Source organism: Lampris incognitus, chromosome 11, assembly GCF_029633865.1.
Source record: "Lampris incognitus isolate fLamInc1 chromosome 11, fLamInc1.hap2, whole genome shotgun sequence".
NCBI classification, from domain to species: Eukaryota; Metazoa; Chordata; class Actinopteri; order Lampriformes; family Lampridae; genus Lampris; species Lampris incognitus.
The window spans coordinates 19,221,573-19,249,455 of record NC_079221.1 but is presented as its reverse complement, the minus strand read 5'-3'; the positions used below and the strand labels follow the sequence as shown (position 1 = coordinate 19,249,455).

The following is a 27,883-nucleotide window of genomic DNA, read 5'->3' as shown; positions in this document are numbered from 1 at the left end:
AATTCACATTTGCGGCGGCCTCACCCATTACCGTCCATGCAGTGTCCATGTCTATGTCTAAGTGTATCTTCGTTTGATGGCTGGGAGAGCTAGCATTGGATCGACTGGGGGGAAGCTTGATCTGCTACATCCGGTGGGCCCAGGGACTGCACCACTAACTGGAGCTGCGCCCGGAGAGGAAACACCGAGGGCAGTCTGACAGCACGCGGAAGTGGGGCAGGCTAAGCTAACTGCTAGCCCAGCCAGACCGACCGTTCTGACAGCCATCCTGGCTGGTGTTCGTTCTCCTGGACAGTGATTTTGTTTTTGTTTAGTTTAGATATACGTGTTAGTTTGGATATACACTACCGTTCAAAAGTTTGGGGTCACCCAAACAATTTTGTGTTTTCCATGAAAAGTCACACTTATTCACCACCATATGTTGTGAAATGAATAGAAAATAGAGTCAAGACATTGACAAGGTTAGAAATAATGATTTGTATTTGATAAGATTTTTTTTTTGTATAAGATTTTTTTTACATCAAACTTTGCTTTCGTCAAAGAATCCTCCATTTGCAGCAATTACAGCATTGCAGACCTTTGGCATTCTAGCTGTTAATTTGTTGAGGTAATCTGGAGAAATTGCACCCCACGCTTCCAGAAGCAGCTCCCACAAGTTGGATTGGTTGGATGGGCACTTCTTGCGTACCATACGGTCAAGCTGCTCCCACAACAGCTCAATGGGGTTCAGATCTGGTGACTGCGCTGGCCACTCCATTACCGATAGAATACCAGCTGCCTGCTTCTGCTCTAAATAGTTCTTGCACAATTTGGAGCTGTGTTTAGGGTCATTGTCCTGTTGTAGGATGAAATTGGCTCCAATCAAGCGCTGTCCACTGGGTATGGCATGGCGTTGCAAAATGGAGTGATAGCCTTCCTTATTCAGAATCCCTTTTACCCTGTACAAATCTCCCACCTTACCAGCACCAAAGCAACCCCAGACCATCACATTACCTCCACCATGCTTAACAGATGGCGTCAGGCATTCTTCCAGCATCTTTTCATTTGTTCTGCGTCTCACAAACGTTCTTCTTTGTGATCCAAACACCTCAAACTTGGATTCATCCGTCCACAACACTTTTTTCCAGTCTTCCTCTGTCCAATGTCTGTGTTCTTTTGCCCATCTTAATCTTTTTCTTTTATTGGTCAGTCTCAGATATGGCTTTTTCTTTGCCACTCTGCCCTGAAGCCCAGAATCCCGCAGCCGCCTCTTCACTGTGGATGTTGACACTGGTGTTTTGCGGGTACTATTTAATGAAGATGCCAGTTGGGGACCTGTGAGGCGTCCGTTTCTCAAACTCGAGACTGTAATGTACTTATCTTCTTGCTCAGTTGTGCAACGCGGCCTCCCACTTCTTTTTCTACTCTGGTTAGAGCCTGTTTGTGCTGTCCTCTGAAGGGAGTAGTACACACCGGTGTAGGAAATCTTCAATTTCTTAGCAATTTCTCGCATGGAATAGCCTTCATTTCTAAGAACAAGAATAGACTGTCGAGTTTCAGATGAAAGTTCTCTTTTTCTGGCCATTTTGAGCGTTTAATTGACCCCACAAATGTGATGCTCCAGAAACTCAATCTGCTCAAAGGAAGGTCAGTTTTGTAGCTTCTGTAACGAGCTTAACTGTTTTCAGATGTGTGAACATGATTGCACAAGGGTTTTCTAATCATCAATTAGCCTTCTGAGCCAATGAGCAAACACATTGTACCATTAGAACACTGGAGTGATAGTTGCTTGAAATGGGCCTCTATACACCTATGTAGATATTGCACCAAAAACCAGACATTTGCAGCTAGAATAGTCATTTACCACATTAGCAATGTATAGAGTGTATTTCTTTAAAGTTAAGACTAGTTTAAAGTTATCTTCATTGAAAAGTACAGTGCTTTTCCTTCAAAAATATGGACATTTCAATGTGACCCCAAACTTTTGAACGGTAGTGTATGTGTTCTTGTAGTTCTTGCGGTTTGTGGGTGTGTTATTGTCTTTGTGTTGCACTGCTGTGGACTTGAGGAAACGATTATTCATTTCATTTCATGTGCCCAAGTGCATGACATGAAATGACAAGTGTTTCTGATTCTGATTCTGAAACTGCTGCTTGTGATACTTGACTTTTTAAGGCCTTTACTGTACTTTATTATAGTCTGTATAAGCAGTGGCTGTAAATTGACAACAATCACAACACAGACTACACGTACAGCGAAAGCCTGTTCTTGTGGTCATGGCCGGTCCTCCAAAAATATTCTTGAACCCTTCAACTGAGGCTCTTTACTGGAAAACACCGGACCGCCTGCGTCGCCGTTTTATTATCACGGCATCCAGCGCCTCGTCTCCTCACAACTGCTGAGGGAAGAGGAAGTGCACGCCTGTATGTCATTAGGGGACCATGTGACTGGTGTGTGTTTGTCAACACAGTCATGGCCAGCAGGAGGAAGGGTCCAACGAATGAGTCATGGAGCTGCTCGTGTAACAATAAGAAATAGCGGACAATGAACACGCCAGTGAGCTTGGCACGCTTTCAGCTCTGTTTTTGGCCCAAGTGCACATCTGCTGTGACAAACATGTGTCTCCCGTTAAAATGAAGTCCCCCTTCATCTTTATTTTCCTTCTCTGTGTTTACCTGATCGCTCACGCTGCTTATTATATTGTATATGAATATTCTGAGGCTGCATTTGTGTCTATTGTCAGGGCAGTGTGGCTATGAGCCTTGCACATCTTGATGCCGGTTGTCCTTGGCTGTATGCACTTTTCTTCTTCTTTTTTTTTTTTGCATGTGAATGAGACTTTTATTTTTCTGGAAACATTAGTTTTCCTTTCTTCATACTATACCGTAAACACCCGTTGGGCCCTCAACATATCAGCTTTCTCTGCCCATTTAACTTAATTCTTTTTTTACATGTCATTTTACACTCTACATATTCCAAGTGACAATCCACCGAGACAAAATCCTCATGTGCAAATGAAACAGACTGATGTTGGTACTGCGGGAATCTCAAAAAGAGAGAGAGGCAAAGGGAAAAAGTAGGCAGAAGCAAACAGGCTAATAAATGCAGAGCAAGACGGGAGTCACACAGACAGAGGAGTTGCTGTCTGCTGTCTGAGTAGGAATCTTTTGTTCGCCGACTTCTCCCCCCGGGACCACCGATTCCCCTCGTAAATCAGCTGCAGTCACAGGCGCACGTACTCGCACCTTGCCCTTCCAAACGACTCGATCCACATATTAAAGAAGGAACGAGATATGATTAAAGTGAAATCAAATGAGAATCTAGTTTGACACACCTTTGTCATTGAGCTTTATTCCCCATAAATGGGGGTCCTTGGAGATGACACTTGCCGGTGTTTTTGTGTCATTTCATGAGTATTCCTTACGTGCTCCTCTTCGAGAGACCGGAGAGACGATATTTCTATCCAAATAAGACAGACAGTGGCAGGCCTGTGTCATGCATGGGAACTATACTGAAATATCTACCAGACTGTTATTCCCAGTGTTGCTTCCAAAATCTCTGCACATTCATTTGAGGGGAATATGTTACCCAACATTCATAAATCATTTCTAAATCACAATAGATTAAACTGAGTCAAATGTCAATATCTTTAAAGGAAGAAAGCAGTTGATTATACTGTTAGTAACTGTTTCTCCATGGCCGTTTTCTTTCTTTGCAACAAGCAATTCCTCTGTAAGCGTAAGCAGAGTGTTTCTCAGATCCAGACTTGTGCCTGGAATCTACTGTGCTTCAATGTAAGACGTCAGTAAGGGTGTCCCGGGGACTAATGAATAACCACTAACTGCCAGCAACGTCTAAACTGACAAAATGCAGGCGTAGAGTGCATGCGTGCTGTAAACGTGCAATGTAAAATTAATCAATATAGACACCAGGAGTCACAATAAACCCTTCTGACATAGCAATCAGAGCCTGTGAGGTAGGGTCACTGTTCTGTACCGAGCCCGACTGAAGTCAAACAACGATACACACTTTTTGTTATTTGACATTAGTATAACCTAGCATCTGAACATCTGATACATCTCCAGCCAATTCACAGAGGACACGGAGCTTGTGTTGGCTGTGCGTTAGGCAAAAGTATTTCGATTTTCATCTTTATTTACCCAGGAAAGGTGGACGGAGCCAGTAATTGATCGCCGACTCCAACTGACCGATTGACCCACTGGGGTACTTGGTGTATTATGTTTCTTGCTCTAGGTTCTATCTATCTATCTATCTATCTATCTATCTATCTATCTATCTATCTATCTATCTTAGCAGCAGTTGCTCTCAGAATAACGAGCATTTTACCTTCTCTTTCCCAATACAACTTCCAACTTTTTTTTCTCCCCCAGACAGTTTTAGGGGATGTAAACAGGAAATATTCCAGTCACGAGCCCACATCCCTGGGAGGCCTGTATCTCTATCTGTTGTGTTGCTTCATAAAAACGACGGCACAAGTAAAACGCAAAAGTGCTCACAAGAAAATAAAGCTGATATAAGAAGCCTTATGCACTAGTGTGTGTGTGTGTGTGTGTATATATATATATATATATATATATAAAATCTGTGACAAAAATCTTAAAAACTCCAATGTCTTACAAGTGCTGGTATCGGTATCCTTAGTAAAATCATGTTCATGAAAATTAGTGTGAGGTCCGTATTGCTATTATCCACTTATGTCAAGGAGCCACACGTTTAGCAGCGGCGCTATAGCTGGCACTGGAAACACTATACTGATTTCAGCCCTTTCTCAGTCAACCTCACCAATTTTCATATTGGCCCTATTAAATAAGTCTGGAAATATTCTGCAAGACCAACCCAAAATTACATTTCAGTGCCAGACGAAAAGTCCTACCTTTGTCTACTAAACTGGTTTTGGACGTCATAACATCCTGTAATAATTGAATTGTGGTTTGCGGAAAAGAAACAGGTTTTATCTCAAAATGGCTGCTTTCCTTCAATCATCACACGTGTACAAAGTACGTGACAAAACAAAAAGTCTGTTATTCACACTACTCCATGGCGTCTGAAAGAATGCCAACATCTAGAGGATACGGTTGTGTTTTTCCAAGTGGTGCCCATGAAGGATACAGCCATGCTGTGTCAGGTGGAGGAAGTGACAAGCCAAATGTTCCCCCCACAGCTGCCAAGCCAAACATCCAGCCATTTTCACATGGATTCATTTGACATTATCAGTCAGAAAACAGGCATTTCCACTACTTTATGTTCTGTCGAATAAGCCTGGATCAAATATTATGGGGCGTTTGTTTTGTTTTAAGCTACTTGGAGCACCACATAGGATGACCATACCAGAAGTATACACACAGCATAGTGCCAAAGTAAGGCGGTCAGACACAAAAATGTTGTCTTAATCTGCTGGCATGGTGTGGCAAACCCCGCTGATCTGGCATCTAAGTGGAACACAAAAAAACTGTTAAAATGGTGTTTGCTTATACTATTTGATCCAGGTTTAGTGTGACTAGTGGGACCCGGGTCTGACCAGCAAATCTGAGATTCTAGCAGAGCAACCACGCTGGAATAGGAATTCTTTAACAGGCACAAGAAGGTGGCGACTCAAACCAAACAACAAACAGCCCTGGAACAGATACAATCCCTTCAGCTCTCAAGATGTTGCCCTATACCTACCTATAAAACACATCAAATGTGAAGGACATTAGCTAAAGTCTATAACTCACTGAATCACATGTTAAGACCAAATTCATCTCAACATTTCAAACCAATCAAAGACCAAGCAAATTCAATGCCTCGTCGGCAAATACCATTAAGGTAATTGAAAAGCTGTTAACCCTTAGCCTTCCTGCTGGGGCTCTTTTTAACCTACTCCATCATTTGATTGACCGCACCCTGACACAAAGATGACCCTGGGTGACCTCAGATGACCCCCCTCCATTTAGACTGCTGATTGACGCCGGTTTGGATATTCGGTCCATCTCCATAGTGGGTCAGACCAGTCCTTCTCCACATTTTTTTACCTCAGGGTGTCTTTGACACATCTAATCAAACAAGAACCGGTGGAAATTGCAATTTTCATGAAATCTGCTTCTTCAGGTGCCAAATGTTTCTTCGTTGTTTCCTAAAAGTCTGTCAGGTCTCATATTCTCTCAAAAGGTTCTCCAGGCCCTTGTAAGCACCCCAGGTAGGGCAACCCCTTGTTTGAAGTACTAATTTAAGGGTGAAGCTTTAAGGCACTATAGTAAGCAGATTACCTGGTATTTATAAAGATAACATGACTGGTTCTGTTTTTGTGTAGGCCACCAGTAATCTGAGACAGATTGCATTTAGAAACTAACTTCCCCAAACCTGACATGGGGTTAGATGAGCTTATGTGGGATCAGGGCTGTGGGGCAGTTGACTGACCTCGGCAGATGAGTCCCTCCTGGATGACACTCTGTTTGCAAACACCACAGTGCTTTGCCTTCTTGAACGTCTTCACCCGGAAGGTATGGGAATGGAGAGCCTCCAGCTCCTCTGGCTGGAAGGGAGGAGAGGGGTGGGAAAAAAAACACAAAAGAGAAGGAATGTTAGTGTTAAAATGACACGACCCGATCAGATATCAATGAGTCCAGGTGGTAAGAAACAATTTTGCCTTTACGGAAGCTTTTTTTTTTTGCTTCCTGGACAGTCACAAAATGAACTGGTATTTACTCCTCGTGTCTTTTTCAATACAGCGTTGTTCACCTTTGCTGAATATAAGGGCGTTAACAAGTGGCATGGTTAACATATGCTGTGATGCAAATACACACGTTTAAACTTGAACTGTTAAACAGTTACATTTTGCCCTTTGTGCAGAAAGTTTAACGCAAATTTGAAAATATGAATTCGGTGATCCCTCTGAATGTCAAACGTCTAATCACCAGGGGAACTTTCTGAAAACAGTCATCTAAGATCTGCCCAAGAAGCCAGGACGAAGAGGCAAGGGCTCCATTAGAGATTTAGCAGACAGCTGACACGGCCTCCTGGAAGAAAGATCAGGACAAAGCTGGAAAAAGCAGAACACAACCCCTATCTCCCTCCCATCCCTCTCTCTCGCTCTCTCTCTCTCTCTCTCTCTCACCTATCCCTTGCCCTTTCTCCAGTCCTCTCTCTCGCTCCCTCTCTCTCTCTTGCTCTCTGTCTGTCTGTCTGTCTTTCTGTCTGTGATGCTCCCTCTTGCATGTGTGTTGTGCAAGGCTTTGGAGACTATCACAATGAAAGCTGTTTTTCTCTCTGCAGACCACTGTTATTCTTCCCCCCAATATTCTGTCCCCCAGTCGCTGTTTCCTCTCTGCATTCAGCAAGACAGATAACAAACAGCAAAGTCAAACTTAGGACAGTGGACTGTCTCCTGCAGTGTCTTTACTAGAAGCCTGCATCAGGTTTCCATTTGACCCTAAATAGATGCCCACAAGGGAAAGTGACATCATTTCCTCTGCTCCTTAGCTCAGCTGGCCCCCATCTTACTCCCAGGTATATATCCATTGAGGCAATTGTCCCTTGAATACTGCTGTGAGCTAGACAAGCCTTTAAACAAGCATTTAAACAAGACTTTAAATTAGATCACTATATTATAGAGCTGTGTCATCTGGGCTCTTATACGGCCGGAGATTCCAGATATACTCTACAGAGATACCATCTCTCCTGCCTGAACAGATATCCACAAATATCAGCACAGATTCAGCTGTTGCAGCAAAATAATATCGAATAAAGTTCTCATGCATGTGGGAGTTAGTCTTTGGCTTAAAAAAAAAAATACAATGAATATGTAATAAAACGCCACAACTCATCGAGACAAAACAACATCCGGTTTCCAGCGCATATTTCTGTTCATCTTTATGAGAAAACCTAAACGCTTCGGCCGAGTTTCATTTGATGAGCTACACTTCTTAAAAACCCGCAACGGCCAATTCAAGGTATGCTGGGTGAACGTAAACATAGACACATGCACATTTCCAGTTTACCTCGTAGTCCAAAATGTTTCAGTTATTTGAGTTAATTTTAGATTGCAAATATTACACATAACGTCTTTTGCCAGGGGAGAGCATGTAGAGCAAGCAGGCTCGCATTATTAATGGAAATATTACAAAGCATGTGCACCTCTTCATTTAATGTACATGAGTCGCAAGTCTTCAATTGTGTATCGGTGATTTTTTTTTTGGATGTTTTGTCCATGGTGTGTGTGTGTGTGTGTGTGTGTGTGTGTGTGTGTGTGTGTGTGTGTATATATATATATATATATATATATATATATACTGGTCATCTCTCAAAGTAGCCATGTGGTTGGCATATTGGAGGGATTTAACACAGAAATCTTCTTACAGCCTGGGAAGGGGCAGAGAATCTCCGGGAATGGCGAAGGAAAGGGAAAAAAAACAGCAATGCACTGCCTGAGAGAATTCCCAGACAACACGCCACAGTAACCTTCTAACCACTAATGACCCTTTTTTTTTCCTCTTCATCAATCCTAAAAGGCAACGTGTTGGAAAAGCAGCTTAGGGGAAGCCACCAATGAAAAGACCTGAGACTTGATAGATAAACCAGACTCACTATGCATTCACTCCCCGCCTCACCCTCTGCTCCTGTGGCCATGCTCCCCCGACACACACACACACACACACACAGAGTCTCTTCTACCCCATCTCTTTCTTACAATCTCTTTTATCTGAAAACCAAGTTTTTGCACCTCATCTTTTTTCACCCCATCTCTCCTCTCGTAATTCTTTTTCCAGGGCATCTTTCTATTTCTCACTGCTTCTTGGGTTTTACACATTGTTCTGCTCTGACATCGGTCTCTTCCATCTTCCCTCAGCCGTCTTGAATATGTCTGTTAACAGAAAGGTGAATTTACAGCTGTGGACGTCAGCGGGGTAGAAAGGAGAGCCCCTGCCCGATTCCCATGATCCACATACTTTATGAAATACACACACACAGTCCGGGTAGCACAGGTCTAATACTCGCTGAAACTGCGACGTGCTGCGTAGCACGGAATCACAACTGACTTCTACCTAAAACTCAGCTCGATTAATCAACTAAAATCAAATTAACCAAAAATCATCTCAAATGAACTTTTCTTTGTTCATAAATGTGCATGGGGTTCAGTGATTTCTAACCTGCGGTGGTGACCATGAGGCTACACAGCAGGCAGCATTAACAGCTGCCCACACTTCATAACCTCCTATAGATGTTTGGGTGCTAAGGAAATGTTGTACCAAAGCGGTTTCAACATTTCCGTCAGTGCCGACACGAAGCTGCTTTTTTTTTTTTAAGCTGTCTCCGACAGCCACATGGCGACAGCGGGACGGGCCAACTCTCATTCCATCTCCTGGCTTCGCCTCACCAGTGCATAACATGATTAGCTTAATCTAGTTAGGCTGAAACAATGACCAAAGGCTCTTTAGGACTTGCCATGCTGGCGAGGGGGTTCAATTTGTGGGAGGGGTGGAGGGCATCCATACATAGCTTTATCCAGCGCATCTACGTCCCCAGAGTTTGGCTAGCACCTGCTAGGTTGGGAATCTAGGGGTAATAAGGATTATGGAGATGGGGTGGGGGTAGAGGTGGGTGTTGGGATAATATGGGTAATAGGTACCTACATGTGGTTCATGATGTTTGTCTTTGTGTGTGTGTGTGTGTGTGTGTGTGTGTGTGTGTGTGTGTGTGTGTGTCCATATTTGAGTCTAGTCAAAGTACCACTACACCAGGGGTAGGCAACATGGTCCAGAAAGGTCGGGTGTGGGTGCAGGTCTTTGTTCCAACCAAGCAGTTACACACCTGATTCTATTAGTCAACCAATAGTCTTCGCTAAGGACCTTGATTTGTAGACTCAGGTGTGTAACTCCTTGGTTGGAACAAAGACCTGCACCCACACCGGACCTTTCTGGGCCATGTTGCCTATCCCTGCACTACACCATGGAGATTGTGTGTAAACCTTGTCACGGCACAGAAACTAGTCCTCACCTATCACTTCACTGTTTGTTTTTGTTTTTTTTAGGATTTCCCCCCCCTTTTTTCCCCCCAGTTGTAACCGGCCACTTACTCCACTCTTCCAAGCCGTCCTGGTCACCGCGCCACCCCCTCTGCTGATCCGAGGAGGGCTGCAGACTACCACATGTCTCCAGGGGGACGTAGCACGTGGGAGGATCACGCTATTCCCCCGAAATCACCCTTCCCCCCAGAAAGGCGCCCCGACTGACCAAAGGAGGCGCTAGTGCAGTGACCAGGACACATAACCACATCCAGCTTCCTACCCACAGACACGGCCAACTGTGTCTGTCAGGACGCCCGACCAAGCCGGAGGCAACACGGGGGTTGGATCCGGCGATCCCCGTGTTGGTAGGCAACGAAATAGACCGCCATGCTACCCAAACACCCTCACTTCACTGTTTTGAGAACTGCCGTCAACACGAAAAGGAGGAAAACACTGTTGGCACAGCCCACACCAGCAAGCCACAGGCGGATGTATAAGAGCATCGCCTGCTTTAAACAGAGCAGTCAGCGGGGGTGCTCTCTGACCACATCCCCCAAAATAAAACAAAGGGACCACAGAGACTATGCTTTGACAGAAGGCTTCACTGACAGTTTGATCGAGTTATTGTCCATGTTGAAGTCACATATTTTGATTCTGATTTTTGTTACAATCCTTCAGATAAAACTGTTTGTTGTTTGTGATTTAGAAGATGAACCGATGGCTGGTTGAACTTGAAAAGAGTTTTGTGAATCGTTGGTCGTTGTGGGATTTTGTGAAAAGTTCCCGACTAAAAAATGATCGGTAAAAAAAATCACGAGGTTATGACAGCATGCAGATTGGTGTGGTTGTAAAATCAAATTACTTTAACAATGCAGGGGTCCCATTTTAATCTCGGCGTTTCCATAGTGACCAGTAATGTTGTTCTCCACCAGCCCGGCCAATTTCATAAATCTGTTTACACGGTTGTCCTGGAAATGCAGGTTCAATAGACCTCCTAAAAGGTCCTTCATAAAAATTGGCATTATGATTTGTTCACAGCAAATTCAGATCTTCCAGCTGCTATCTTAATGGTGCCCTCACACAGATTTAATAAGAAGAAAATATTGATGCTGTTTGTGCACCGTAAATTGCTTGGGCATAAGCCCATAACACAACAATCTCATGTATACATGTAGTGAGGCAGTGAGATTAACCTGTCATCCATCCATCCATCCATCCATCCATACATACATACTTCACCTGAAAAGCATGCTTAAGTGCAACACTAGAAGGGGAAATGCCTATTTCTCTCTCTTTCCTTCTTACACAAACACACATGCAGTATACATCTACACACACACACACACACACACACACACACACACACACACACACACACACATACAGCCTCTTCACTTTTCACCAGCCGGGTCAGCCGGGGGGGGGGGGGGGGGTCCAGTCATCCCAGTTCCAGCAGTCTCTGTCAGTACGTCACCCATATGTTTACACTCTTCTTTTGCCCTCATTTGCTCTTATTTGGGAGGGTTAAGACGGGCAAGTTGTGGTAATACTGGGACGTGACGACGGGGGCGCCGAAATGGGCATACCTCATGGGTTAAGGGTTTGAGTCCTGGAGCAGCCCGCAGTCTAACACGCCCCCCTTTTTATAAACCTAAACAACAAACAAAGATTCCCTTAACAGGGCTAACCCCTCTCTCACCCCAACGCCTCCACAAAAAAACACAGCCCCCACCGTTTAACCCCAAAGGGTATGTTAATACACGTCACAGACCAATATAGCGTTTGTTGCCGCATAATTGTTTCCGATCATTAGCTATGCGCCCCACACTCTCATGGTTTGTTTATTGTTTCGGTGGTTGACTGAGGTGTAGGGAACAACACTTGGGGTATAGCGGGGGTGAAGGGGAGAGGCATGCGGGGGTGAAGGGGAGAGGCATGCGGGGGGGAAGGGGAGAGGCATGAGGGGGCTCGGCAGAGGGGTAGCAAAGGGTTGAGGATTTGAAGGCAATCCTGCGAGTACGCTCACAAGAGATGCGGCCCTCTACGATAGATTTCCGCCCAAAGTGTTGCAAAACCACACAAACGCCCTCGGTCCTTCACATTCCCTCCCCAATTCTCTCTCTCAAACGGTGCACAAAGGAAGGAAATGGTTTCAGACAGGCACCCGGGACCCCCGAGAGCTGGGGTCAGTGTGTACACATAGCCCCCTCAACTCAAGATGCTCCAGCTCCTGGGAACAGACTCCCGTTCCCTGAGAGACGGGACACATAATCTCCCTCGTCACACTAATTCTCTCACACATGCACGCGAGCATGCACACTCACAAACAAGCGCGTAAAAGTGCACATGAGGACAGACACACACACACACACACACACACATGGACATGCAAAAACACACAAGCTCGAATCACAAACATGCATGGGTCTTCACACAAATCAAGTGAGTGCTCCCAGTTCTCAAAATGCACACGCAGCACTGCGTGTGCATCGCAAGACCTTGATTTTAGGGAGACCTGCAGAAGCACAAGGCTGCAGCCACAGAGAGACAGACAGGCCTGCAGGGAAGCAGCCGGAGGGAGTGACGCATACAAGCTGGGTGACAGACAAAGCCCTGTTGACATTGTTGATCCATGTTGTTGTCGCTGCCATTAACTAGACTAAAGGGGACAAGATGTGAAATAAATACAGGCTGTTAAAGGTTTATATTTGGGGTACAACTGTTTCTACACAAGTATAACCACAATTTAGAATAAAAGATAGAACTTAACTTACAAAGTAATCGATGCCATCAGAATCAAATTCAATAAAGAGCATTCGTGATATTGTGTTATTATCTTGAAACTTCTGTCTTCAAATTATTGACATCTCCAGCAATGGTACTCATATATGTGGAGCACTGAGACAAATTCAAAACAATCATTTTTACTTTGTGCATAATCCAGCGCTTTGGATTGCAATCCTTATTCAATGATTTCAGTATGAGTTAGATAATGCTATGGTATGGACTAAGTCCTTCCAGACTCTGCCTTGCTAGAGACATTCCAGATGGATAAGGTAACCAAGAGACTGTTTTCCTCCTTAACATTAAAACCAAAAGCTCTTCCCCTCAATTGTTCATGGAGACACAGACACACAAACACACATGCACAGATTCTTTTTTCTTTCTCTTTTTCTTTTTTTGACAGCGCGTTGGGGCTCTATCTCTCAATAACAAATAGAAACATCTTATAATTAAAATATCATCAGTGCACATACGCCCAACAACACACAAACAAATAATACCCTGTGCACATAGTGTATAATCCCCGTGTAGTAAATACGGTTTAACTAGGCAGTGCAGACCCACACTGTAAGTGACACTAATTGCTTTTGGCAGCAATGTTCAAAGAGGCAGACAAATGTCAGAGAGAGACAGTCACACACGCATAACACAAACCAGGTGGGCAGGTAGAGAGAGATAAACAGACAGGTAGCGAAACAGACAGGCAGACAGGTAGCGAGATAGACAGGCAGACAGGTAGAGAGTTGGACAAGCAGATAGGTAGAGACAGACAGGCAGACAGGTAGAGAGTTGGACAAGCAGATAGGTAGAGAGACAGACAAGCAGACAGGTAGAGGGATAGACAGGCAGAGAGATAGACAGACAGACAGGTAGAGAGACAGACAGGTAGAAAGATAGACAGGCAGACAGGTAGAGAGACAGACAGGTAGAAAGATAGACAGAAAGAGAGATAGACAGACAGGTAGAGAGATAGACAGGCAGACGGGTAGAGAGTTGGACATGCAGATAGGTAGAGACAGACAGGCAGACAGGTAGTAAGATAGACAGACAGACAGACAGACAGACAGACAGACAGACAGACAGACAGGTAGAGGGATGGACAGGCAGACAGATAGGGAGACAGACAGGCAGAGACAGACAGGTAGAGAGATAGAAAAGCAGACAGGTAGAGAGACAGACAGGCAGACAGGTGGAGAGTCAGACAGGCAGACAAGTAGAGAGACAGACAGGCAGAGAGAGAGGCAGAGAGGCAGACGGGTTGCGAGACATACACGCAGACAGGTAGAGAGATAGACAGACAGGTAGAGAGATAGACAGGTAGACAGGTTGAGAGAGACAGACAGGTAGAGATATATACAGGCAGACAGTTGGTCCACCAAAACAGAGCGACATGCAGACAGCCAGACAGGCAGTCCCATCCATCCCATCCCATTTGGTTAAGCGGTGCTGTCTGCTGCGCTGCTATGGCCTCTGACTGAGCAAACACCATTCATTTCATCGTTCAGTGTTAACACGTCAACAAGACACCATGGCTGCTGAGGGAGGTGTCATGTCCTGAATGGACTTTTCACTTTAGTGACACATTTTCACTTGTGGTGAGAAGTTCAGAGGGAATGAATATTTAGATCCGGCGGATATGCTTTCACCACCAGTATTTATGTTTCCTTCCTTAACTCCAAACATCAGTAACTGCAAGTGAGCAAAGTGAACCGCCGGCTATTTTGCAACGCTGCTCAGAAACATTCGGAAGGCCTTTTCATTTGATGTCATGGGTTCAGTGGTGACTTTACAAATCAGATTGTTAGATTCTGGTTAAAAATGATTGTAGTGGTAACAATGGTTGGGCTATCTAAATTACAGATTGTGAACTTAAAAAAACGGTTAGTGACTTTTCACTGGATTAATTTGCCTTGAAACGTCATTTAAAGATGATGAACTGGTAAGTTACCAATCAGAAAGTACTGGGAACCGCTATGAGGATGCACAGAATAGTATTTAAAATCTTGCTTTTTTTACCTTTTGTTTCTTGTGTATTATTGCTTCTTCTATTGTTAATCTTATTTAATTCCCTAATTGTTTTTGTCAATGTCTATAGGGTGGGCAGCAGACTCGCCAGAGGGTACCCCCCCCTTGGCTCTGTGTTAAATCCCCACCATCACACACCAATCAGGCCTCTACCTCAGTGTCCCTGCGATTTCCTACCGTCTGGATAAAAGTCACTTAAATAAACAGTGGAAGGTTCAGTACATTGTCACCCCACCAATCAGAGGCTATTGTTCTCCTAGCGGAGCCAGATCACTGAATGAGACCTCTCCAGTCAACTGGGATAATCAGCAAGCTAGCACAGCGTCGTCTCTCATATGGGACACCATGTGCACGGCTGGACATTTTAACAAAACACACCGGGGTCACCACCACGTCCCCATCTGTGCCTGTGTGTGTGTGTGTGTGTAAGAGAGAGAGAGAGAGAGAGAGAGAGAGAGAGAGAGAGTCTACAGTGTGTGAGCAAGCAAAGGACAGGATTTGTGCAAAATGTATGCAAAGGTTGATGCACAACATGCGCGGAGCACACGTTTCTTTTGCCCATCTCTCATTCTGCAATATAATCCTCTGAATCTTCACAGCACACCCTCCTTTCTCTTGTTTTGGTCCCAGCCCACCCCCACCCTCCCACTGGGCATGTTCCCTATTCACAAGGCACCTATTCTTCATCTTGCTCAGCTAAAACGAAAGCTGGCAAGGGCCATCTGACCTTTGACCCAGCTCTGCTTCTCCTCTTCCCCTCTGTGTGACCCCTTCCCTCTAAGCACAGAGCCCTCATCTAGTCAATACCTTCCCCTCTCCACCTCTCCTCCCCACTCATCTTCCTTTACCCCTTTTCATAACTTTGGCCCCTTGCTCTCCCAACACATTCATTCTCAGTCCCCCACCCTCTCTCTCCCCACTCTCTCTGTCTCTCACTCTCTCCCTCTCTCCTACACTCCCCCTCTTCACTGTGCCACGCAACTACAAAGCCCGGGCTGTTTCTTTGCCGTCTTATGACAGAGGTCCATGGGAACTGGCCAGAAAGGTTGCCTAATTGATCTGAAAGGAAGCCAATTAAATTTGTTTGGATAATACCACAATCACAGGATCTTATGTGAAGGGACATAGGAAAGCTATAAGTGGTTTTGCTGAGACACATTCCCGCCATTATTTTGACACACATGCACACTCACAAACACACACTGATCTGGCTAGAAAGAGAGGCTACCTAGGAGATAGAGGCCCAATCTCAACTGATGAAAATGATGATTCTGATCATTTTAAAAACGATCATATACAGTATGCCTTATTGAATTGTCCACAGTGCAATGTGGCGAGGAAATATAGACCATAGGTGGGCAACAACATACATCCACCATGGACTGTAAAATACATGTAGCATGGACTGTAAACCAGATTCAAGCACCTGATGTCGAAAGCACATGGCATGTATGTACCCCAACACAGTGAGGCACCAGTATGTTGTGCTGCCCTGTACTCATATCATTCCCCTCCATACATCAAATAAAAAAGAAATGTCCTACTGTATAACTTAAGAGGAATAACAGTGGTCCTCAAGATTTTTTACTTGAAAATGTCAGTAAGAATTTTACAACAATTTTCCCCCCTTTTTCTTCCCAACTGCACTTGGCCAATTACCCCACTCTCCGAGCCGTCCCGGTCACTACTCCACCCCCTCTGTTGATCCGGGGAGGGCTGCAGACTACCACATGCCTCCTCCGATACATGTGAAGTCGCCAGCCGCTTCTTTTCACCTGACAGTGAGGAGTTTCACCAGAGGGATGTAGCATGTGGGAAGATCACCCCATTCCCCCAGTTCCCCCTCTCTCCCAAACAGGCGCCCCGACCAACCAGAGGAGACGCTATTACAGCGACCAGGACACATACCCACATCCAGCTTCCCACCGCAGACACAGCCAAGTGTCTGTAGCGACATCCGACCAAGCCAGAGGCAACATGGGGATTTGAACCACCGATCCCCATGTTGGTAGGCAACGGAATAGATCACTACTCTACCCACACGCCCCCAGAATTTTACAACATTTACACCACATAGTAACACATAATGATTCTTACAGAAGACAGATTGACACTCCACTTAATCAGGCTGATAATTTACATCACCTTTCATCCATTTTGCTGAAGAAAGCCCAAGTGTGACTAATGAATAAAGCAACGTACACAGGCAACACACAACAAATCAAAGTCATAGCCTGCAGACGTGTAAACACACCCGTGTTTCACTTGACTGTGGCTGAGAGAAATGCATGTGAAGTAAATAACTTCCATGCCAAATGAGTCATTCGCTGTACGATAGACAGAATTATTCATCCCACTCACAACAGCCAGTGGCTGGGTAGAGTTCAGCTTGTGAGAAAAACATAAGCTCTGGCAATAAATAAATCGATTCAAGACAGATTTGTGCTCACGATCGGGCTTCTTCCCTTAACAAACACCAAATACCCCACACTGTTGTTAATGTTGATCCCGCTCTGTGTTTTGCTTTTGACTCACTCACATCTGATCCTAATTAGCCATTATCTGCACAAGCCTAAACAATATCAGGATCAACGATATTCTGTGGCCAATACGTCCTACATTCATCATAACCCCAAAGGAACCAAATTTATTATGACTAATATGTTTACCCAGGTTGAGAGTCACAGAGGAATACTGGAAGACTCCCAACCCAAGACTGCATGTGCAGGTCCGTTTCCTGAAAGATGTTAAATTACACTATAACCCAAGCAACGTCTCCAGTACATCGTCGTTGCTCCAACATCCTCACAGCAGAGTCAACAATAACAGCTGGGTGGCTGAGCGGTTAGAGACCAACCAGTGAAAGTTCACTGATTTTGATCTCCAACCATACATCAACAGCTTTGTGTCCTTTCCACTTATTTTTCTATTTCTTCCCCTTTTTCTCCCCAATTGTACTTGGCCAGTTACCCTATTTTCTGAGCCATCCCGGTCGCTGCTCCACCCCCTCTGCCGATCCGGGGAGGGCTTCAGACTACCACATGCCTCCTCCGATACATGTGGAGTCGCCAGCCGCTTCTTTTCACCTGGCAGTGAGGAGTTTCACCTGGGGGACGTAGCACGTGGGAGGATCATGGTATTCCCCCCAGTTCCCCCTCCCCCCGAACAAGCGCCCCGACCGACCAGAGGAGGCGCTAGTGCAGTGACCAGAACACATACCCATATCCAGCTTCCCACCCGCAGACACGGCCAATTGTGTCTGTAGGGACGCCCAACCAAGCTGGAGGTAACATGGGGATTCGAAACGGTGATCCCCGTGTTGGCAGGCAACGGAATAGACCGCCACGCTACCCGGACGCCCCCTTTCTACTTATTCTTTGAGCAAAAAGACCAAACGCCTCCCTGCTGTCTCAGTTTAAGTCACTCTAAATGTGCCTGAATGGCAAAAATGTAAAGTAACGTTGCTGAACATCAACGCAGGCAGAAACGTTTCAGCAGCACATTTCTCTTTGAATAGGTTTTGACTTTTTAGTTCTTGGCTTCAGAAACAAGTAAGGATGATCCTCAGATTATCAAATTCAGCACATCATCTTGTGTTCACTTTTTGAAATAACTAACCCAATGTTGCTGGAAAATAAAGTGGTTTCAAGTACACACACTTAACAATACCAAATGGCAATGGAAAAAAAAAAAGAAGAAGCAGTTTGGAGTGGTGTTAAATCCCTCGCTGTATGCTTGATATAGGGAAAACAAAATGAATTCTCTTGACAGTAAAGTGTAAAAGTTCATCTGGCAGTTTCTGTTCTGTGCTTGAATGCATCAAGTTTCCTACTTATATTTTATCTGCTACTTGAAGAAGGTCTATCTGGGATTGGATTTCTTGCCAAAGTAGATACCAAATAGAGTCCCACTGGTGCAGGCCATTACGCTGAATCAGAGTCTGTTTTATTATCCCAGTAAGTTTGCACACAGAATGGATTTAGTGAGCTTCAAACAAAGGTTGCTTATTGCTTAGCAAAGATCTCAAGGTGATTTATTTTGTTTAACTGAAGAAGAGTAGCCTCTAAGTTGTAATGTAGTGTTAGAATCTTTTGCTGGCACTACTTATTTGCAAAGACAGCAAATTACTTCATTTAGGTCCTTTGGTTTGCCAATTGCATCTGGTTTAAAATCAAAATAATCCCAAATAGGGGATTTTGCATTCCTTTCAGCAACAAGCTCTTCCATGATTGCATTAGCTAACAATGGCCGATGCAATTGCCGATGTTTGGCTGACAGTGCCGGGTAGGAAAATGTTGACATATTGCCCAACCCTAACACACACACACACACACCCAAATGTATAATCCCCTCCGGCCTACCACCTGGCAGAGATGAAAACAGAAATAATGAGAAATACAAGGTCTCAGGTAATGTTAATCAAGGGACAGTTTTGAAGCAAACACCTCTACTTGGAAGTGTACCGTAACTTGCCACCCAAACTACAAATTTGGGTGGCAAGCAGGACTCACAGAAAGAGACAAATTCATCATACCATAGCAAATGGAATTACACTTGTGACAGCAAGTTGACATTTATCCAAAACTTTTTACAATCAAGCACAAAAGTAGAAACAGGGTGTGTGCGGGAATTACATTACTTGATACTAAAGAGCAAAATGTGGTAGGCAACAATGAACTACTACAGGCTAGGAAGAAGAGAAGGTTTTCTGGTCAGCTTCTGCTTCCTCTCCTTTATTCCACTCTACGGTCCCCTCTTACCAAGCGGCCTTACTATGAATGGTCACCTGCTTTTCATTTGGGGAAGAAATGCACCCCAGGCATTCCAATCTCTCCTCCCCTCCCCTGCCCTCCCTTACCGCTCTACACACATTTCATCTCAGTGAGGTGGATCCCAGGGAGGAAATTACTCAATCATCCAGAAGTCAGGGGAGAAAATCCCCGCTCGATTGTTTTTTGTTTTTTTCCTCTCCATAGACCATCACTTTTACTGAGAGCTGATCTGTGAGCTGTCAGCTTGCTGTAGGTGTCATGCCTTGGTTCTCCGCATGCACTTTCTAGACGGCTACAGTGGTGATGTATGGGGCAATGCATCAGGAAAACATATGGGGAGATGCAGAACCTTTGCAGCAACAGGTGGCAACAATGACAAGAAAAAAAAAACATTTAAAAGCTGTTCGATGACAGTTGGTGGCAAGAGGTTGCAAAGCAATTTCAGCAATAATGCATGTCCAAATCTTTATACTGTTGCCTGCCGAAGTCTCCCAAAGACAATGCCCTCTGTATCACTGCCTTTTGACTGAGATAGCTTGCTTGCCACATTGACATACATTGTGCTTTTTCATTCATGGGGACAATATAGCTAGGGTAAAGCTTCACTGACCTAAATGTCTATTGTTTAATGACAATGCTGTAGTGTTTAGCAACATTGAAAAAAATCATGTGTCTCATACCCCCCCCCGCCAACTAATATGTTTCAATGTTTTTCACCAATTAATTTAAATTCTGGCAACTAAGAGCTAAAATATTTGTTAAATTGAAGTAAATGCCCAAAGAAGAGGTGCTATGACAAGCAAATGCCTTTTTAATTATTTTATTAATTAATTGATTAGACTGTCCTGAAATTCATCATCTAAGGGGATGAGAAGGTTATTTAAGAAGAACTATCTTTATTTCTCTTTCTTTTTCTCTGTTCAAAACCAGAGGCATATCCCATTTAAGTTCATAATGGCTCCAATAAAAAGGAAGCATATGAATAAAAAAACAAACAAACAAACAAACAAACAAAAAAACAGGGTCATGAACATATAAAATGGGCAATGAAGCCAAAGTGAGTAACAAAAATAAATTCCCTTAAAGCCTGCTTATGAAAAATGTGTTTTTAAAAATGTAATAAAAGAGATGGCCCAGATTTTATCACCCTAAACCCCGAAGGCACAGGCATTTCCAAGCCCAAGAGTTTGGACAGCAAAATCTATGCAATAGTGCAATTCCCTTTATGTTGCACTCATAAATATGCCATGGCAATTCTTGTGATTAACTTTGTCAGATGGACGTGTCCAGGGAGAGCAGGTTGAGCCAACTGATCGCCCCCAGAGAGGCATGCCGCAATTGAGTCTCAACAAGCTTCAGTCCCTTAGGATAAAAGGAACCTACTGAATTTGTACCAGAGGGAAAGTCAGGGTGCAAAGACGTTGCCTGCTGATGTCATGAACAAGACAGAAAACTGCCCTAGCAAGCTTTGAACTGTTTATAATCCGCCTTTTGTTGTCAAAATGTTAATATCTTTGCTCCACATGTTTAGTTTTACTCACAAAGCCTCGCCCTTGCGAGTAAAACCACCGCAAAATGTGTTGCCGAAGATAGAACATCAAAATGTAGTATTCATTGTTCAAATGCTTGCACTATTAGCATTGGCTGGCATGCATAGAGGTACATATTAAGAAACTCATTAAAGTTTTGTCTTCCCACATGTCCTCGATCTATTGAAAACCTGTTGGTTTTCCGTTTTAAATGTATGAAACGCTGAGCTCCGTCTCAGGGCACTGTGACACTGCAGCCTACCGAAATAAATCACGGTGAGAAATGGCGGCTGCAATCCTCAAATTATAGCCAGGGTGGTGATTCTTGCCAATGGCTTCATTTTAAAGGGATAAAGTAGGGTTAGTTAAAGACAGCCAAAGTTCATCATAAGAATAACCTGCCAAGAGATGACATCATACATATGTTCCCCATTTCTCTCTGTTGGCATTAAAGAAAGTCATTTGAAGAGACATTACAAAGCTAAAACTATACATGTGCGTTTAGCTGAAGACAAAAAGCTTGTGCAACATTAATCATTTTCTATTTTCTTTTGTGCCTGTGCCCTTATACTGTAGATTGTTCTCGGCGTCATACGTTTGAAAAAGTTGGGCCAGTATCCTAAGCCAGAATGCACATTGCTTGGTGATGTCTGCTCAAAATAAATAAAACACACATTAATTTATATACATATATAGAAGATAACACTTTTCCAGAAATCTAAAAAAACAGACAATTCAGCCAACAGCATCATCTTGCGTATGAATCACAGCACATTGAAACTGAAAGCCCATAATGCAAATCTCCATCTCCACCCTTCAGGCAACCCAGCAGGATGCTGCCAATGCCAGTTGCAATGGGCATTGTTTTGCCTCACAAATAAATCAACAGGAATAAAAAGGTCTCTTTGAACCCCATAAAATGGGGAAAGCAACACAAGGGGACCATCCCCTTGACTGACAACTTGACTGAAATGTGCCAAACAAGGTCATAAAGCTAGAGAACGCAACAGCATTCAAATGGCAAAAATTACTAAATAGCACGAGTTTGGAGTAGTGAGTAATTACCAGAAGGGGTTTAGCTTGGTAATGAGAGCTTGAGAAACACTCCAAACTCTTACTCACCTTCTCTTTGTTCCTATGCAAACTGCCCTGGTCTTGCTCCAAAAACGCTCATCATGCACGAGCCCACAAAAACACACACTCGTGCTCTGGCAATACATCCTGAAACTGACAGATGTGTTTTTCCTGTTGTATTTAAGTGTTGCTAAAGCACATTTTAATTAATTAAAAGTGATTTAGAGATACATTTGAATTGACCACCATGTAGTTAGGAGTGTTTCGATAAGGAAAGTTTTGGCTGACTGCAAAACTTAATTATGTTTACAGTTTTGCACAGAGCAGAGAAGAGGCACAGCCATAAAAGGTGGCTTTTTGTTCTGATCTGAGCACCAAAAATGGGGTTGATAAAACGTGGCCATAAATGTTGAAGGGAGAAAAAAAATCCCCTTTCAAACTGATAACTGCCCTTTTCTATGAAACCTGAGAAGGCTGCCTTTCATACTCAAAGATTTTGTGTTCCAGAATATTCCTTACGTCACCCTTAAGAGGTACAACAAAGAGAGATAGAACATCAAAAAAGACAAACTACATATCCTGTACCAGGTCTTGAGCCGATGCTCAGCACAAATTTTTACCACAAATTAATAATTTGAACGCTGACATTTTATAAATATAATAATGGCATCGTTCTCTACTTGATGGAGCGCCATTCTGTGACAACATTCCCTACAGTCAAGCAGTCTTAAACAAAGCCTACGCTAGTATATTTCAAATGGCAGGTTTATTAGTATTAAATATTGGCATTAAGAGATTAAAGATGGGAGGGGGGGGGTCTGTTTTTCATGGCCCAAGTTCTGCATGGGGCCCCCCAAATTAACTTCCTGTTAGCTTTAGAATCATAATTACTAACAGGTCCCCACACCCCCCCCTAGTCTGGAGACGAATCTGTGGCCAATCCCCACCTTTGTTTCACTTCCTGTGTGCTGACCTTTGGCTTTCCTTGTGCTCAGTGCCGCCGTCCTTATGAGTAATGTCACCTGTGTCAGTTTACTGCCCGCTCTCTGTTCACTCTGTCTGCTGAGTAAAAACACAATTGCTTGCAATGGGACGTAGTCTAAAAGCATACATCAGGGTAACATACAAGTAAAAACTATGTTTTGTATCATTATTCCATTCACTCTTTTCTTTTTTTGTAAATGGTGTCATTACTGGTAAGGTTTACCCTCACTTTTACCTAAAGCAAAATCAATTTGTGCCATTGTCAAGCAACTATCAAGGCTGAGCTCCATGCAATATAGTGTACATACATTAATTTACAGTTCAGTTACAAAAGCTCGACACATTTAAACAGCACAGCCATCTGGACAAATTTTGTTAAAGGTTCGCCTGACTTATTTTGGGCCTCTTAGCGTCAGCCACATGATAGTGACGCTAGGCTTTAGTCAGACCTGCAAGGGAATGATTGATGCAGGTGTCCGAGCCTTCTTTGATGACCAATGCCAATTTTCTTAATACCACCCTTCTGCCCGCTAGATGAAACAACAAAGACACAAACATACAATATAAAAAAAGGAGGGCAAAAAGCTATAAAATGAATATTAAGAGCACCTAGGGTTTGGTAAACATGGCCAAGGTTCAAATCAAGTCTCGAGTGACTTGAACCACCTGCTGTTTAAAGTGGAATATATGGCACGCTCCATCTCTACCTCTTGGCCTGGCAGAACACTTCATGTCCACATTACAGCACATCTGGTTTGCTTAATGCGGTAGCCCAGCTCCTGCGTGGATGCCCCATATATTATTCAGGCTAGTAGATACCTTCTCTCTTTTTTTTATTCAAATTTTGCATTTCCAGACAAGGTGTCACTACTCCAAATCAAAGACAAAGTGTATATTAAAAAAAATAAAATAAAATAAAATAAAAACAAAAACCAAATTCAAACAAACAAAAACCAAACTCCCCCCTTCCCCATCCCTACATAGTGTTACTCAGGATAAAATCATAGACAGACAGACAGACAGACTCCATAGGTTTATAATGTAACAGGTATTGATGTACATGAATATGCATTGTTACGTATATATGGAAAAAAATTGATACCTTCTCACTCAACAAAAACATGGATGAAATTGCATATATACAAAATGAAAACAATGGACAAAATCCTTTGGTATGAGAAGTAAAAATCAGAATACAAAGCTGGTCAACAATGTCAAATGACAGAGCTTATCAATAAATAAATTCCAAACCATGTGAAATGTAAAATAAAGACTGGTCAAAACTAATCTGAATGTATTTAAAAAGTGCTGTGGTAGTCATTTTCCCTTTATCAATCAGCTGTAAGTAATGGACTCATAGCAATACATAGCTTAGTGGTGAATTCCCAGCAGTGCTTCTGGAGATCACTGTTTTTCCAGATATTAAAGCACTGATATACAGAGAGACCAATGTCATTAATTTAGAAAATAAATAAATGATTTAAAAAGCTGGTGCTTCTTTTTCCCACAGTGCACACGTAACTGCCGCCATGGGCTATGCGTCGCAAATTGTTGTCACTCACTCACTTGCTCATAGACGACCTAAGAGGATGTATGGATACACGGAGTACAACAAATAATGTTACAGAGGTGAGGACATGCCATAGCTAGCTAGCTATATAGTTAGCCTACTTTTTACTCGACACTCTTAGGATATGACTAATCCCTGGAACGTAATTGCAAACAAATGTCAGGGTGCAATTGTTTCCTCATCTCTATGATGTATAAGAGAGTGGTCAAATGGTAGAAAGTTTTGAGTGTGTGACACAAATGCAAAGATCAGTTGAGGTTGACCCAGAGGAGGAGCAGGAAAGTGATGGTGAAATCCTTGCTATGAACAGGTGTGCCATGGGTCTGGATGGTTCCGTGCTTGTTGCACAATGGAAGATGAAGAGAACCATGGTAAATACAAAAATGGAAACGAGAGAAGTGAAAAAAGACGCAAAAAAAAACAACAGTAGGCAGCACGATGATTCTGCTGGGATCATCTGTATATCACTGCAGCATAAATGTGCTTTTTATCTTAGTCGGGTCCTCTGCTCCATGTCTTACTCTGAGTTTGTCTCTTTCTGTGACAGCTCATGGCCCAAAAATAAGTCACTGACCTTCTTTCTGATGAGTCTTTATGAGACAGGAGAACTAACTTGAGCCAGGGATCTCAGGAACTAACTTGAGCCAGGATCTCAGAATGGCTCACCACATTTACTCAGTTTGGGTAGTATATTTAGAAAGATTAAAAACTACTTGCTGCTCTGCACCTTGACTTCAACTATGACAAAATGGTATCTGGACCAAAGTTGTAAAAAATAAATAAATAATGGGGTTACCCATGAACTTAATTAAACTGACAAAAGTTTGTTTTGCCATAAACTGTCACTGCCATTGTAAAAGAAAACACTAATTTCTCTACTTTTCTTGAAGAATGAACTTGTGCACAGGAAACTAATCTATAACTTATGTTTGACGCTAAATGTCATAACATCGTATATTGTTCAAATTAATTTCATCTGAAGAAGTTCCGTATTAGCAGAAGAAGGTGGATCAAACAAGCTCAGTTGGATTTTAGTTGGGTTTACCATCCACTATATCCCAGGATAAAGGAGAAAAGAGTGGTAAGATTAAAACCCAGTCAAATTTCTGAGCTCTGAAACTCCCTCAAGACAGAAAAGGAAGGCCACGGGAGGTTTAAGGCCAATGTGCCCAGCCAAGCGTGCAGAAAGCCAGGGTCTATTTAGGAACTTTGTGTGTGTGTACGTGTGTGTGTGTGTGTGTGTGTGTGTGTGTGTGTGTGTGTGTTTGGGGGGCTAACACAAAGCTCCACTCCTCCCATAAATCAATAGAGCAAGAGTTAACTTCCCTTCATGTTGCGCGGGTAGGAGAAGTATGTTCCTTTCAGAACTACCAGTAAGACATTTTTCACAACGTCACTGACAAGAGGGAAACACACGTAAAGTGCAACTCCGAGATGAAGTAGCATGTGTCCAACTGCACATACCCCTGGGATGGGGACAGGATGGAGCGGGAGTTATGCTGGAGAGCTATTGCATGGCAAATCCATTATAGGTCCAAAACATTGGGGCAACATAAACCCAGATGTTACAATTACAGAAATGTTGCTGTGTTTCAAAGGGGTCCCACATGTGGAACGTTTTTCAACTTGAATCGGGGATAATCTCAGGAACTAGGCTGGGAGGGATTGCAGTTGGGAGGTGGGGGGCAAACTAGCAGCAGACTAAAGGACAGATCAGGTCTTCTGTTAGGATAGAGATGTGAATGTAAATGAGAAAGGGAATAGGGGAATGAGACAAAAACAGACGAGAAATCAGTTGATTGGCAGGAATAAAAGAAATAAGGAAGCTGTCTTAGCTGAGGAATACACTGTGGTTCGTGCTGCTCAATCCTCCATTGCTCCATCGCTAATAGAAAGAAAAGCTTGAGCGAAAGGTTCAGTTTGAGAGAGTTTGGAACGGATTTTCAAACCTGATGAGAATTTGATTAAAATCTGCTTCAGAATAAGAATATGTGCCTCTATAAAAAGAATATGACAAGTTTAATATTAATGCACTACTAGATTGCCAGATGTTAGTGTTTTGGTTTATATGTTCAAATTCCAAGTTAAGACAACGACAGACCAATGGCCTATCCCTCCTGAAGAGGAACAGTAAGAAACACCATAACTGGAGAAGTCGTTAAAGCCCAATGACAAACCTAGATTGATTAAGTCTACGTTAATGGCTATTGATCACCCCATTAAGCTCTTTGAAGCTTTGACAGCTCTGAAGGTTTAGCCAAGGGTCAATATTTGCATTGTCTCGGAGCTGAGGGACAGTTCCTGAAGTGTTCTCTGCAACAACACCAGCACCTTGTAGGATCAGAGGCTCTCATCCACCATTACCAATACCTTTCAAAAAAAGTGGACACAGCGGCATTCGAGAAGCTGGACAAATCCTACTAATTACCCTTGTTTGGTGCAACAGCCACAGTATTTGCAATACATAGTTGACAGTTTGTTCTTGACTGGAGTGGATTTTCCGTGGATTGAAAAGGTTCTTTATTTCAGTTTTTGGCTTTTAGAGGATGTTTGATTAGTTTACCAGCCTTTTATACGAAACCTGATGAAACTGTCCCTAAAACCCTTTTTGGCTTTCATTAATTATTCAGATTGTTTGGAGGAAGATGGGCGCTCTTCCGAAGGTCCTCTTTCATAGTGCCTTGTGTCAGTCCCCGCTGACTTTGCCTTCCACTTTCCCCCAGAGCAACGTCTGTTCATTTCCTTTGTCCTTCAAGATCTGACTGTCATTTCCTTTATTTCCTTCGGCAATTTTTTTTTCTGTTTGCATACTGGAAAATCTCAATGCATCTAAGACCTTCCTTCTCTGACAGGAGACCAACCTCCCCTATTTGAAAGCTTGGCAAAGACAAAGATCTTTCTCTGGTTCATGCAGATGGTCCGTTTCCTGCATCTACACGCTCTCTCTTTTTCTCCTCTCTCTCTCTCTCTCTCTCTCTCTCTCTCTCTCTCTCTCTCTCTCTCTCTCTCTCTCTCTCTCTCTCTCTCTCTCTCTCTCTCTCTCTCTCTCTCTCTCTCTCTCTCTCTCTCTCTCTCTCTCTCTCTCTCTCTCTCTCTCTCTCTCTCTCTCTCTCTCTCTCTTTCAATCCATAACAGTGTCTGCAGCTGGATGTGCTTTTCAAGC

General features: G+C 43.3%; 1 protein-coding gene across 8 annotated transcripts in view; it reads right to left on the bottom strand.

Annotated features, from left to right (window-relative positions):
• Nucleotides 1-27,883, bottom strand: part of tns1b (tensin 1b) — a 208,828-nt gene that overhangs the window by 160,274 nt on the left and 20,671 nt on the right. For all 8 annotated transcript variants that reach the window (XM_056289491.1, XM_056289488.1, XM_056289496.1 and 5 more), the window contains exon 2: nucleotides 6,397-6,511. In XM_056289491.1, coding sequence (XP_056145466.1) covers nucleotides 6,397-6,511 — 115 coding nt within the window. The remainder of the gene's footprint in view (nucleotides 1-6,396; nucleotides 6,512-27,883) is intronic.